At 31.5% G+C, this 14,951-nt stretch overlaps 7 protein-coding genes across 7 annotated transcripts; 2 read left to right on the top strand and 5 right to left on the bottom strand.

Annotated features, from left to right (window-relative positions):
• Positions 1–297: 297 nt before the first annotated feature.
• PPL_03138 (uncharacterized protein) lies at positions 298–2,024 on the bottom strand (the record flags this gene model as incomplete). Its single annotated transcript, XM_020574110.1, has 3 exons — positions 298–837; positions 911–1,667; positions 1,756–2,024. 3 exons carry the CDS (start codon positions 2,022–2,024, stop codon positions 298–300), a joined length of 1,566 nt encoding a protein of 521 aa, XP_020436182.1.
• A 267-nt stretch (positions 2,025–2,291) lies between these two features.
• On the top strand, positions 2,292–3,160 carry PPL_03137 (large ribosomal subunit protein uL13; the record flags this gene model as incomplete). The annotated part of the gene is made up of 3 exons (XM_020574109.1): positions 2,292–2,315; positions 2,400–2,642; positions 2,732–3,160. 3 exons carry the CDS (start codon positions 2,292–2,294, stop codon positions 3,158–3,160), a joined length of 696 nt encoding a protein of 231 aa, XP_020436181.1.
• A 197-nt stretch (positions 3,161–3,357) lies between these two features.
• Positions 3,358–6,359, bottom strand: PPL_03136 (uncharacterized protein; the record flags this gene model as incomplete). Its single annotated transcript, XM_020574108.1, has 10 exons — positions 3,358–3,385; positions 3,450–3,772; positions 3,840–4,346; positions 4,443–4,542; positions 4,736–4,756; positions 4,822–4,849; positions 5,056–5,211; positions 5,307–5,640; positions 5,728–5,925; positions 6,006–6,359. The coding sequence occupies 10 exons, from the start codon at positions 6,357–6,359 to the stop codon at positions 3,358–3,360; spliced, it is 2,049 nt and encodes a 682-aa protein (XP_020436180.1).
• Positions 6,360–6,862: 503 nt separating this feature from the next.
• tmem128 (putative transmembrane protein) lies at positions 6,863–7,484 on the bottom strand (the record flags this gene model as incomplete). Its single annotated transcript, XM_020574107.1, has 3 exons — positions 6,863–6,891; positions 6,972–7,165; positions 7,228–7,484. 3 exons carry the CDS (start codon positions 7,482–7,484, stop codon positions 6,863–6,865), a joined length of 480 nt encoding a protein of 159 aa, XP_020436179.1.
• A 390-nt stretch (positions 7,485–7,874) lies between these two features.
• On the bottom strand, positions 7,875–8,505 carry rpb6 (RpoK/RPB6 RNA polymerase subunit family protein; the record flags this gene model as incomplete). Its single annotated transcript, XM_020574106.1, has 3 exons — positions 7,875–7,935; positions 8,031–8,345; positions 8,480–8,505. The coding sequence occupies 3 exons, from the start codon at positions 8,503–8,505 to the stop codon at positions 7,875–7,877; spliced, it is 402 nt and encodes a 133-aa protein (XP_020436178.1).
• Positions 8,506–9,942: 1,437 nt separating this feature from the next.
• Positions 9,943–11,077, top strand: PPL_03133 (ankyrin repeat-containing protein; the record flags this gene model as incomplete). Its single annotated transcript, XM_020574105.1, has 2 exons — positions 9,943–10,183; positions 10,299–11,077. 2 exons carry the CDS (start codon positions 9,943–9,945, stop codon positions 11,075–11,077), a joined length of 1,020 nt encoding a protein of 339 aa, XP_020436177.1.
• Positions 11,078–11,486: 409 nt separating this feature from the next.
• gxcII (pleckstrin domain-containing protein) lies at positions 11,487–14,391 on the bottom strand (the record flags this gene model as incomplete). Its single annotated transcript, XM_020574104.1, has 4 exons — positions 11,487–12,219; positions 12,421–12,730; positions 12,790–13,452; positions 13,548–14,391. 4 exons carry the CDS (start codon positions 14,389–14,391, stop codon positions 11,487–11,489), a joined length of 2,550 nt encoding a protein of 849 aa, XP_020436176.1.
• Between the last annotated feature and the right edge of the window lie 560 nt (positions 14,392–14,951).

The following is a 14,951-nucleotide window of genomic DNA, read 5'->3' as shown; positions in this document are numbered from 1 at the left end:
AAAAAAAACACAAAAAAGACAAACTTATTTTGAACAAACTGAATTGTAGTTCTTTTTTTTTATTTTTTTTATTTTTTTCAATTTTTTTTCAATTTTTTTAATTTTTTTCTCAAATGCAAGACGATCAATTTTTAGTATGAAGAAATTGATATGTGGTGCTTTACTGTGGTGAATGGATTTTTAGAACTTGCGATCTGCTTGACTGAAAAAAAAAAAAAAATGAAAATAAATGCACGTGCATAAATTTTGCATTTGATGATTTTGCAAACTATTATTTAATGTAATGAAAATATTTAATTAATATTTCCAATTGATTGAATTTATTGAATTACAAAGTTGGTTGGTTGTTAAATTAATTTGTTTGTTGTTTGGTTGGTTAAAAATTGATTTCAATTCATCGGTGTTGGTGAGTGTTTCTATGGTGAGGTCGATTCCAGCGGTAGCAGAGATTTGCTGTGATAGTTTGAGAAGATCGGTGTTGGTGGTGGTTGTCGATGTCGATGCGATCGGTATTTCTAGTGATTTGTATAGTTGGTTGGCAAGTTGTTCCTGTTGGTCGAATATCGATGCCTCCAGTGAGTTACTGTAGAGATCAAAGAGATTGTTGATGGCTTTGCGGTAGCCAGCACCCCATGAATTCATAATGTGATTGCTGAATATCGACATCACTGCCTCATTCACCTGGGGACGAATCTTGCTGGACAAAAGACGTCGCCAACTCCAATAGTTTGACAGCTTCTCATGCTTTTGTGCATCATACACCAAGAGATGTGCCCATCTCAATTGTCCAATAATATCTGGTGTTCTCTTTATCATCTCAGCTTGAACTGAATCTTTCTATATAATATAATATAATACTGTTGTTAGTTATTAAATAAATATGTTTGTTGTATATTTGTTTGAAACTTACAAAAATTGGATTAATAATTTCAAGGTGAATGGCAAGATCGAATGCTTCCTTTAGGAGTTTGTGTAGGTCTTGATCTTTGTGTGAACGTACGTTGGCGAAACGAGATAGTTTTCCTGTGACTGGGTTGGTAAAGTAGGAGGGACTGGAGTTGATGGTTGTCAGTTGGTGTTGTTTGGCAAATTCAATGAGTGACTGTGTGTTTACGCTGTAGTTGTTCATAGAGAATGTTTCGTGTTGACAGATATTGAATGGAAATTCGAGGAACTGGAAGTGTGGCGATTGGAATTGGAGGATGGATTCCAGTAGTTCTATGGTTTCTCCGGCGGTTGGTGCCAGGTTATTCAGAGACAAACCGTAGCTCTGTAGTTTGCCAGAGGCGACCATCTCTTCGAGTGCCACCATCGACGTTTGAATCTGTTGACGAGTCTGTTCGAAGCTGGTCGACATCAAAATGCAGCTAGAGATGTCCAGGAGAAATACATCGAGTTGGCGCGTTGAAAGTCTTTCCAGCGAGCAGCTGACTTGGTCGACAATGAAACGTCGGATATCGGCCTGGTCCGAGAGTGACTGGCTTGGTGGAAGTGGACGTGATCGCTGCATATATATTAATTCCGATCGCTTTATAATCACATTGCTCTGCTTGTCTGTTGTATCCACATCGGAAACACCGACAATCGAAGACAACACATCTGTTGGTGACTTTGAATCGTTATTATAGGAATGTATTAAATTACATCCATTTTTAAAAGCTGAAATCCTGGATTTGAAAAAAAAAAAAAAAAAAAGTAGTAAGGTGGTGTGTGGCAAGATTGTCCAACTTGATCAAAAACTAGAGATGAACTTACAATGTAGCTTTTTGCTCTGATTCTATTAGATTTAGATCGTCTACATTCAAACCAAGTCTACTCACTGACCATTGATTCTTTGGTAGCTTGATAGAGTCGATTGTATTGCTTGATATTCTATCACGATAGAGTTGTGTTGATGTAGCTGTTGAAAATCTATATATAGTTTGTTGTTGTTGTTGAACTGACAAAACCAATGTTTTTACCAATGATTTAGTTGTCTGTTGTTGATGTTGTTTCAAAAAAGTTCTACTACAATTGAATAACATTTTCGTACGAAACAAACTTTACTAATCAACTAACTATAAAACAAAGAATTATTCGAATAATTTCAATTGGTCATTAATTTAACTACTAAATAATTTGTATATCAATAATGCAATGTAATTGAACAACTAAAGTTGATTAATTTTTAGTTTTTCATTTTTTTTATTTTAATTTTTTTTAATTTTTTTTTTTTGATCATTTTATCGTTTTTTTTTTTGCATTATTATTGTTATTATTGATAATAATCATTTTATATATATTATATTAAAATGGGATCTAGAGCTATTTTCAAGGTAGATATGATATTCAACATTATAGTTTGATTGATTAAAACAGGTTAGATATTAATATGAACATGTTTGTTTATGAAATGACAGAACCCACTCACTTCAGCACCATTATGGCATGTTGTCGATGCTACAGGACATCACGTTGGTAAATTGGCATCAAAGATTGCAGGATTGTTACGTGGAAAGCATAAGCCAATCTTTGACAACTCTGCCACTCGTTTGTGTGGTGATTATGTAGTTGTATTAAATGCCCATCGTATCGAATTCACAGGAAAGAAATGGGATCAAAAGTTATATAGAAAACATTCTGGTTATCCAGGTGGTTTAAAGGTATATAGTTTTACAATATTTGATCTAATCTACTATCTATCTATTAACATATGTGTAAATCAAACAATAATAATAATCATATTCATTAGGAAACAAAAGCAAAAGAAATGAGAGAAAAGAATCCAGAACATATTATTAGACATGCAGTTATGGGAATGTTACCAAAGAACAACAACAGATATTATTTGGGACAAAAGTTAAAGATTTACGATGGTATTTTCAATCCACACAATGGACAGATCTCACAGGTTCCATCTTCGTCGTTGGCACTCAATATCGGACCATTTGTTGAACCAAACTTTGACCCAACTCCAGAGCAACTCACCGAGTACTTTGCTGGTTACAGAGTGGATGTAGACGACAACGAAGAGTCGTTCTCCATGGTCGAGACAAAGGTTAGATCACACAAAGAGAAATTAAAGACTGAAAGAAGATTGTTAAGAAAGAAACGTATCGGAGAATTAAAACCAATCAATCTTCCATCAACTACCACTTCACAAGACTCTGTAGATTCATAAACAAAATCTTACAGATAATAATAATATAATACCTTAAATACTATATTTTCTCTTTTTTATAATATAAAATAATATAATAATGATCAATCAATAAAATTAAAATTGTTAACTTACTTTTTTTTTTTTTTTGTTTAAAAAGGTTATTTACACATTATTATTTACATTTGTTTTTATTATATTTATGTTTATGTTTTTTGTTATCTTGTATCCCAAAAAGAAGATGGACTATAGAAATGATTGAATCCAATGTTAGTATTAATACTTATAATGATTATAATAAACTACTTACATTGGTAAACTATAAATATCTTTTGTTGCTCTTGGCATTATTGGACCACTTTTTGGATATCGTTTGGCAATCATCATCCAAGTATCTTTTGATACACAGATATAATGAGAGTTTAGTTCCAAATCTTTTTTCAATGATCCATCAGTGGTAAATAGCTTGGTATTATCGATTGATTTGGGAGGTTCACCTTCCTCGTCGATGAACTTTCTCCATTGAATGACCCAGCTCTTGTCAATAATAAAATAGGGTGGTTGATCTTTATGAGCCATCTCTGAATTCAATACATACATTCTTTCTTCATCTCTTCTTGTAGATAGTATTCTCTATTAAATAATTATTAGTTTAGTTTAGTTAGTAGTTGTTATGATAATTTTATATCTATTAACTTACATTGGTTAGTTTCTTTTCTAAATCATAGAGTCTATAGAATTGTGAGTCCAATAGTAACATGTTGATATCGATACTCGTTGGCAGAGTAAGAGGTATCTCGCCAGATCTCAGATAGTTTAGTATCAGCGAGAACTGGCCAGAGTCGCGGTCGATAAGATAGTAGCCTTCGGTGTCTTTCTCGAATTTAAACGATGGTTTCGTAGGTTGGGTTAGTTGATTTTTACGCTCCGATGTTATTTCGAAATGTTTGTTTGGTGTTCTAGGCATTATATTCTTTGAGGTGGAATCTACTGAGCACTCTTGATCAGTGTTTAGCGGTGCCACTGCAACTTCATCCAGCACATTGTTGATAGGACGATTGTCATAGTCCAAGAATGGATGTGTAATGAAATCGGTGATCTTTTTCGTGGTATTCTTATCGTAGATAGCTATACTCTCAAACACCGAACCAGGATACCAAGTGAGTGTTCTTCTTCTAACTATAAATGGTGTTCCACCAACTTTCAACTTTTATTATTTTAAAATCAACAACAACAACAACAACAACAACAACAACATTAATTAAAAAGTTTATTATTCATTGCTCTGTTTTGTTTCACCTACCTTTACCCAATGACCTAAATGAAATAAAGCTACATTCTTTTGTGACTCCTGGACATGTTTATATAGATCATTTACTCTTCTAAATTGAGATAATGCTTTACTATAATTGTAAAATTAAATTAAATCTATTAGATGAGTTGTAATGTAATTGAAGTATAGATAGCTTATTTTACCTACATTGTAGTTGGAAAGATTGAATAAAACAAATTCCACATCAATACAAAAAAATAGTTATAAATAAATATATTATTTATTATAATTATCTATTAAGATTTAATTTTATCATCTTTAACATAACATTAATGTTTACACCACTAATAATAATAATAATAAATTTGGTGAACATACAACACACACAATTAAAAAAAATGAGAAAAACAATTGACAATAACCAAATATGGTTAAAACTTGTAAAGAAAAAAAAAGAAAGCTGTTTTTTTTATATTTTTGGAATATAATTTAAATAAAGATGGATCTATTCGAAGATATAATTTACAAAGGACTTATCTGACTATCTAATCTGGTGGTTTGTTGTAATATAATTTAATAAAATATAATTAATTTGTGTGTGTTTTTGGACCTCTTATCTTTTTGTTTCCTGGTTTGTTGATACCTCTAAGAGTTCTAAGTGTATTGGATTTCGAGCATACAATATAGAATACCATAGTCAAGAATGTATAGATTCTGAATGATGACGATGTCAACATGAAATAAAATGATGCTAATAAACAACTAAACCAAAATGCTGCAACTAAATAGGTTGATTGTGCTGTTATTGTTTGTTTGTTTTTATATGTTAATATTAATATATTTGTGATAGATCATGATTGATTGATTTAATTGTTAATAATAATAATAACATACGTAATGGTGTAATTCTTGGTTTTGGGAATTGTTTGTGAACTTTAAGATTCTCTAAAAGTTTATCTTTCTCTGCGTAGAGCTTGAAGAGCCAGTCTTGAAGTTGTTTCTCATCGGTTGGCACATCTTTGATGGGAATTCTATTGACGTGAATATTCACCACCTTTGGATTGACACCGGTGAAACAGGTACCAATTGTTGGCTTACTCTCATAGCCAATAGTGATATCATAGACTGCATCCCAAGTCGGTCTCAACACATCCAAACAAGTCTGGACACCTTTATGTCTTGGTAATAAAACATTGTTAAACTTTGGATATCCCATTCTATCTGCATACTATATGGATAATCAAAAAACAAACAGTTGATTAATATAATATTCAAAAATAAATAGTTAGTTAACAAATATTCAATGATACAATACATCATGACTCTTTTTCAATTTCTCGGGCTCCATATCTGTGCCCTCTGGGAAAATGGTTAACCACGATCTGAAACCGACTTCTTTGAATTTCTCTAATCTGTATTGAAGATGTTTCTCATCGTATGTCCAATCACGTGTCAAATAAATAAAATCTAGATTGTCACATCCCCAACCAACTGCAGGGACATATTTAATTTCCTGTTTTAATGATTAAAATTAATTTGAATTTCTCTAAATTATATTTCAAAGGTTTTATCTATCTACACACTACTACTTACATCTTTTAATATAATTTTAATGTTGGAAAGTGATTTCTTTCTGACTCCAAGACACCAAGTGAAAATCCAATCTACTTCTGATGGATGATTCATCATGATGAGTGCACCTTCTCCATCGGGTACATCATCACCAGAGATCTTAACTGTAATGCCATTGAAGATCTCAAAGATGAACAGATTCATACGGTACCAGAGGTCTGCAGAAAAGTTATTGGCAGCAAGATACCAGCGATATGAAAATGGACGAATTAAAACTATACAAGGAAACATGTAGTAGAGTACAGTCATCATACACGTGAAGAATGTAACTCCAATCGTAACGGTAGCAACCATTATCCTATGAAAATCTACCATTTCTTTTGTTTTTTTTTTGTTATCTACTATTATATGATTAAATAAGTTATAAAAGAAAACAAAACTAAACTCTATGCAACTATTATATTATCTATAATATATATATATTAATGTGGTTATAATAAATGATGTTAGAAGGGCATCTTCAAGCATCAGTATTCAAAAAAACCATCTTTTCTTTTTTTGAAATTTATTTTATTTTTATTTTACTTTTGACAGCTGCTTTAAAAATATGTTGTTGGAAGATCGAAAGTTCCCAAATTTCGTGAGAAATTTGGTTAATGTGTGGGTTTGGGGGGAACAGGTCGAAACACAAGTGATCATATTTTTCTTATCAAAATCTAATAACTTTTCATTCATTTGAATCATTAAAATAATATCATACAGAATTTATGATGATAACAATAAGAAAAAAATGATCTCTTAATAACTAATGTCGAACTAATTATTTCTTTATGTACAATTTAATTTATTTGATTTTATTTACTTTACTTTACTATACTTTAGAAATGAAATTTGACAACTATATCAACTATTATAATAAAATGCTAAATCATATCAAATAAGATATTGATACTGTATAGATAAACAATAATAGTGGTGTAAACCAACCCCAGATAGGCCAAAATCCGCATATGAAACCTATGGTTGTTATGATCAACGATGCTGTAGCAACTCTTATTGAATTTGGAAATTCCTTTTCCCAATCAAGTGATGACTTATTTCTAGCACCATAGATATATGCAACATTTATATAAAGTACAAAGAAAACAAACAATCCAACTAAACCAATGTTAAAATAGAATCTAGATGTAGAATGTTTGTGTTAGTGTTGTTTGATTAATAACATCAACTCTATCATTATTACCTATCAACTTTATCACTATGCAATATGACATCAAGTAAATCAGTATAATAGGCAAGAGCAACTCCTAGTGATAACCAAAAAAGTGCTTCCAGCTTCTTCTTTATCCATTTCAATTTGGGATTGATTGGTTTCTTGTTTTTATCTTTCTCTTGTTGTTCCTGTGTGCTACTACTATTATAAAACTGCTCGATTAGTTTGTCTAACTCCTTTCCTTTCTCACTTCTTCCTGCTCTTTGATGTAATTGTTGTGAAGACATTTATTAAAATTACTTGTGATAAAAAATAGTTTTGAAATTTTTAAAAATTATGACAATAGTTTTTTTTATTAAGGTCAAGTTAGAAAGAAAGACTTAATTAGGTATTTAAATTTCTTTTTGATAATAATTTTTTTTATTTCTACTTTAAGTAGATATATCTACTTTGAGATAAATTCAAATAAAGGTCCATTTTTTCTTTTTATGGTAAACATGTCCGTCTAGACATTTGGATATGAATGGTGGTGATCTATATAAATTTCTTAATAAATCAAATTTAACTTAAAATCAAGCTTTCCAACTGTATCTTTTTTTTGATTGTTTTTATATCTTTTCTTTTGTTTTTATTATTTTTTTTATTTCTTTTTCTGTTTATTTATATTGATTGTTTGTTTATTGAGCTACAACGAGTTCATCTACAGACCAATCTTCGTATGCACCATTTGGTAAAAATCTAAAGAAATTAATTGCGAAAAATGATGATTATTAATTATTTTTACAAAGTAAAGAGAGTAACTGTTAAATTAGAACACTAGTGTATTCACTTACCTTCTAATAATTAAAGGAATCTTCTTAGCTCTCAACTCTTTCCATGCAATCTGTAGTGGATCTGTTTCACCTTCGAGTTCAACCATGATTGGAGCGTTCATACTAATTTGAAGTGCTCTCGAACCTAAAAGTCTTGCTCTCTCGTATTTCGTCATGTATCTAGTAGTCTTTCTCAAGTGCGGTGGTACTCTTCCAGACTCACCAGAATCACCTGTTGCATTTGGATCTACTATGTCTGTGTATTGTGTCTCTGTTGCCTCTTCAACGTATTCTTCGAATTCCTCTTCTTCTGGTTCATCATCTCCACCATCATATCTATGTAATGTTATATAATACAATTTTATATCAGTCAATCAATCAAATGTTAGTTAGTTAGTTAGTTTACGCAGTTATTACATATATGTTAATGTGTAATACATTAACAGAGTTTGTTCATTCTAATCACTCACCCTCCATCATGTTCGTAATCAGCCATTTTACAATTATTATATTAAAGTTGTTGTTGTTGCTTTAACTTTATTAATCTAGATATCTTTAATAAACTATTTAAAAGTTAAATGTAAAATCTACTTCAAATTATATATTTGGAGATAGTTTATCGTTTTATTTATTAGTTAAAAAAATATTCTTAAATTTTTTAAAAAAATTCATCTAATTTTGAAAATTTGAAAAAAATCGATTTTTTTTTTGTTTTTTTTATATCTTTGAGCTATTATGAAAAGATGCTTTCTCACCGTCACTAATTTTATGATAATTAATTTTCTTGTTCAGAATTGTGTGACATTGATTCCCCTCCAAAGAGTACTCTTTTTTTTATTAATAAATCAACAGCGCGTGTCATTTGACCAAACATAACTTTATTCACAAATTATATATAAATCTTGATATACATATATCCGATCAACAAACACATAACTAGATAGATATTTAGATTTTTTTTTATAATCATACTTTTTTTAATCAGTCAATCAATCAATCAATTACCTAATATCAAACTACCAACGATTTTTTTTTGTCCATCCCCACAGAATCAATTCTCTGTTCTGCCACTGGTATGTATTTTAGTAAACTCCCAAACAACCTTTATCTCTTATAAAGGTGTAGTGATAAATATATATTTTGTTATGGCATGGCATAGATTCTGAGAATCACTCGAAATTAGCATTTTGAATCAATATTTTCATATTTGTTTTACAACTCACACACAAAAAGTCAACTCCTTTAATGTTTTTATAACGCAACAACACACACCAATCGGAACAACTAAATTCACACACCTGAAATAAATTAAAACAAGAGGAATGTAGTGTAATGTAGGGGTACACTTCATATCACCATCTATATCATCCCATCTTCATCACAAACAAAAAGAAAAAGTCAAATGCAAAAAGAGAGGAGCTATTGCGCTTACCATATATTTTGTGTCAAAACAACAACAACAACAACAACAACAACAAAACAAATAGCATTTTTTATTTTTTAAATTAAAATAATAATATACTCTACTACTAAAAAAGAGTCTCCACAATATAATAATAAAAAAAAAAAAACATATACATACATCATTGATATTGATCATCATAATTTGAGAGATGAAAGGAAATAGGGTGTTTTGTTCTCAATGTTAACAAAAACATTTCATTCATATTCAATATTTTAATAATATATTTATAAACATATCATAAATCCTATAAAAGCAAAAGCAAAGAGAAAGAAGACCTTTATCTTAAACTTTTTTTTTTATTATAACCATTTTTTTTCATACTATTTTCTCATTCCAACCAAATTTAAATCAATAAACTAACAATCATATAATATTTATTTTAGTTTTACTTTTTTTCCATACATTTAATTATAAATTATAATTCCAGGTTTTTCTATTTATTTATTTCCAAAAAATTTCAATATAAAAATGAATTCAATCGATGATGTATTAGTTGATGATGAATCCACTACCACTACAACAACAACAACTACAGCAACAAACAGCAATGACCAAGATACTCTCAATGGATCAATGTTAAAGTTTGCTGCCGAAGCTGACCAACTCGATGAAGTCAAACGTTTAATTGAAGTAGTAAAAGTTTCACCCAACCAAAAAGATTCATTTGGTGATTTACCATTACATGGTGCCATTGTTAAAAAGAGAGTTAGTAAGTAATTAATAATAATAATAGTTTAAACCATGATGGTATCCAATACCAATTTGAAATTCAAAATATTAATTGCTTCTTTCAACAAATTCAGAAATTGTTAAATATTTATTAGAAAAAGGAGCAGATCCAAATGCAACCAATCAAGTTGGATCTACCAGTCTTCACAAGCTGGTTACTATAGATACTATGAAAGACCAGTTTCCAATCATTGAGCTGTTGATGAAAGCCGGTGCAGATCCAACCATTAAGAACATGGCTGGTTTGCTACCAGAGCAGTTGGTTGTATTCTCAAAGATCAAGGAGGTGCTGCAAGGTGACCAAGCCGTCACCATCAAGCTTACAGTACCAAAGTCCGATCACGGTAAAATCATTGGTCGCGACGGAAAGAAGCTCAACGAGTTGCGTGAACTCACCAACACTCAGATCACCGTGCCAGACCTCAAAGAGAAGGAGAACAAAGTCATCACCATCAAAGGTAGATCCGACGACGTTGAGAATGCACGTCAGCGTATTCTCGACATGATCAAGCCAGAGGAGTTCTTTGGTGACATCATGACACTACACAACATCCCGAAGGAGAGTCACCGTTTGTTGATCGGTGCCGGTGGTGCCACAATCAAGCGTTTGCGTGAGGAATTCAACGTTAAAATCACCATTCCACCACCCGATAGCCAAACCAAAGAAGTTGTGATTCGTGGTGAACTCGAAGACATTGAGAATGCCATGAAGGAAATCAACAAGATCATCAAATCTGTAAAAAATAAACAACAACAACAATCAAATAACAACAACAACAATAATAATAATAATAATAACAACTCAAGACCAAATAATAGACCAAGAACTGGTCCACCAAAGCCAAAATCAGACACTCCAAAACCAACTGCTTAGTACTTTGTAGTCAACAATTAAAAAAAAAAAAAAAACAACAACCAAATAAATCTGTAACTATTTTTATCCTATTAAATAAGAAAACAAACAACCAAACAATCAATGTCAATTCATTATTTTACAATTTTGTTATTCATATGAATAGACTCGTGTAATGATTATCTATCCTTTTATCTTTGTTTTATTAGATGATCTGTCGATTTCAAAATGATATTATCACAAACAAAAATAATGAAAAAAAGAACCTTATGATTATGATTTTAATAAAGTTTCTGTATATTTGTTTTATTACTAGTACATTTGGTATTTGATTGTTTTGTATATATTCTAAATTTATATGATTATATTTTATGTATATAAATAGATGATTTATATAATTTGTGTGTGTTTCCCACTTAGTATTACATTATTAATTTAAAGAGTTGTCTCTGCTTGACGATGATAGGTTATTACTTGGAATGATGTTTGCACTGGTTGTTGGATTGTTCAGTAGATTGTTGGTGAAGATGGTGACAAGTGTGATAAGATCTTTAACCCAGAGATGTCTTTCCTCGGTGGATGATGCGGTCAACTCAATCGAGTATTGATCTGGTATGATTGTGAGGAACTTTGGTTCGTGACTGTCTTGAACTATCTTTACACGTGCGTCGAGCATCACTCTTGTTATGAACTTATAGGAGCATGGCATGTCGTGGTGAGGATGATGATGATGATCTTGTGTTGGCGATGAAGGAGTTGGCGATGTCGATCCACCGTTTACCGATGATGGTAACATCAACGATGGCGAAGTACTTCCATCCTTATTACTTCCATCTTTATTACTTCCATCTTTACTGGTGAGACTGTTACTACTACTGCTTGGCGAAGATGAAACACCAAGACGAACCTTTGACTTTTTGTATTGTGGATGACAAATCATGAGCATGTCGTTGAAGAGGAATACATATTCGTTGTTCTTCTTGTAACGCAGAGGTCCCTCACGAATGAGATATCTCGATTTCGAGGTGATGTCGTCTTTGTAACCGAGGATCTTGTCTTCGAGTGCGAGCGCCTTGATTCTCATGCCTTTTCGCTCGTTGATTCCGTCGGCAAACTTCTTGAATGCGTCGAGTGCGCGTGTCAGTGGGATGTAGTCGGGATGGCTGGCCGAGGTATATCTTCTGATTTGCTGGATCAACATGATGTATCGTGGAATTCTCTGGACGGGCATAATCAGGAGATCGGGCAAGTCGAGATCTCCCAGCATCACATTGGCTTCGGCCGACTTTATAAAGTTGGCAAAGTTTGTATTCTGAAGAGCACGCTTCAGTGCGTGTTGCGAAAGATCGAAATTGATAATATACTCAATGTACGATTCAAACAGTGGCAATTGCTCCAACATTCTACCACCGATTTGCGACCAACGATTGAAGTTCTTGTACATATCCTCCATTTGATGCAAGAATATAGAGTTACTCTTAAAGATGGTGCTGGCAGTTGAGAATATTCTCTCGATATCGTGTGCACTCACCAGATTCTCACCGTTTTGCAATCTTACTCTAAGTGGAGCAACAAAGATCTTTAATAAATTCGACAAATGTGTAATATAAGTTGACTCGGTTTCAAACAATTCTCCAACTGCCAATCTCTTTGTTTCTACAAGTTGGAATTGTTCTATTAGTTTACATTATTCAAATTTGATAGATAAATATCTCACTGCGATGTGTACTTACTTAATTTCTTGTATTGTTGTTGTGCATACCATCTTCTTACGTATGATTGTACTTTGACTACTTTTCTGAGTTGTTCGCCACCATAAGAGATAGTGACAACTTGACCATCTGCCTCTTTGTAGTTAGTACTATGTCTTTCTACATCAATTACATCTGTTTCTTGTTCTGTTGTTGATGACGATGTTGTTGTTGCAATGATATTCTCTAAGCTATTTGATGCTGAAATAGATAGTGGAGTTGAAGATGGTGTTGATATTGGAGTTGCTGTTGGTGTTGGTGTAGTTGATTCAACTGGTATTATTGTAGCAAAACTTTGTTGGTGATGTTGTGTAGTATCTTCACCTGAAACAACCGCGGCGGTAGTAGTAGTAGCGGTATTGTGATTATGATGTGACACTAATGGAGCAACAGTTGTGGTTTGTGATTTTTGTTGTGCAACTTCCTCGGGAGTCAACAATTCAGTTGCAGAGTTGTGTGGTGTGAAACTATTGAGTTTGTTCAACATGGACTGTGCATTCTCTGTCAAACGGTGATCGATTGCCGTACTATCTGAAATCGTATCGATATCGCGACCCAACTCATCGAGAATGGTTGACAAATCGATATTTCCTTTACCCAACTTCATTGTCAACTTCTTACTTCCAGTTCTAATCGTACCAAAAGCTAAATTAATAAAGAAATGAAAAGATAAACCATTAATTAATAACTTTATTATATATGAATATAATCAATCAATTGATTGAATGATTTCTCCTTACCTTGATGTAATTTCTTTTTCTCTACTTCTACATGTGATTCTAAAACTTTGATACGTCCGGTCAACAATTGATTCTCGTGTACCAAGTCCTTGACTTGAATCTCAAGTTCATCACCACGCTTCTTCTCTAGTTGGTATTGTTGTGAGAGCATCAAATACATTGATTTCCAATCGAATTCACTGCTATCTCCATTGCTAGTGAAACTATCGCTTCTTCTCGATCTCAACTCACCAAACACCTCACCACTACTACCGATAGTACTTAAATTACCACTACTTTGATTATTAATGAAATGATTTATACTATTATTATTATTATTATTATTATTGAATTTATCTTTTATATCTATTACATTATTGGAGACTAATGATAACAATGAATATAATTTTGAAATTTCATTTAAAACTACATTGTCATTATTATTTCCACTTTGAACTTTTTCAACATCCACAATTTCAATATTAGGATTGCTATTACTGTTATTATTATTATTATTATTATTATTTTCAGTGATGATTGTTGTTGGTGATGATGTTGATGGTGTTGAATTTGATTGGCTATCTATGTGTTGATCAGCACCATCTAGTGAGTCTACACTTTGATCAAGATCAGTGTTACCACTAAGCTCTACAACAGAGCTTGAAATGTCACTTGACATATCGACTGATTCACTCAAATCACATGATACACTAATAGATGATGTAGATGCTGATGTCTCTTCATTATCTGATTTCTCTACTTTATTATTATTATTATTACTATTTGATTTATTAGATGTATCTTTTTGTTGTTGTTGTTGTTGTTGTTGTCCTCCTTTTTTATTATTTTTTTTCTTTGGTCCCATTTTTTTTACTTTATTTTTGTATTATAATATAGATATTAATATTTATTACAAAAATATAAGGATAATGATAATGATAAATAAATAAAAAGAGTAAAGGTAGGTAAAAATAACAATTCTAATATATTTTTTACTGTAAACCCCAAAAAAAATAATCAAAAAATCAAAAACTTTTTAATAGGTTATTTTTTTTTGATCGATCGTCGATCTTTTTATTTTTTTTTTCATAAATCTTCGTTGAATATTAATATAATTGAAATGTTGACACACATTAATCTTTCATTTTAATGTTTAAGGTCTTCTGCCCAAAACTGTTTGAGTCAATCGAAACAGTTTTTTCGACTTTCAAAGTCTTATCAGTGGTGTTCTGAATATTGAATCGGAATCATTGATCTTAATGGTTTTTAAAGATATAGGATTTTAATTAGAACATCTAGAAAAAAAACGAAATGATTATTATTCAAACAAAGAAATAATATAAACATCTTCTTGACGATTACTACTCTTCGAAGATTTCTTATTCTATGAAAAGCTATTGGCACCCAAATAACTTTTCAATTTCA

Source organism: Heterostelium album, assembly GCF_000004825.1.
Source record: "Heterostelium album PN500 unplaced genomic scaffold PPL_scaffold3, whole genome shotgun sequence".
Classification (NCBI taxonomy): domain Eukaryota; phylum Evosea; class Eumycetozoa; order Acytosteliales; family Acytosteliaceae; genus Heterostelium; species Heterostelium album.
This window is presented reverse-complemented; position numbering and strand designations above follow the sequence as displayed.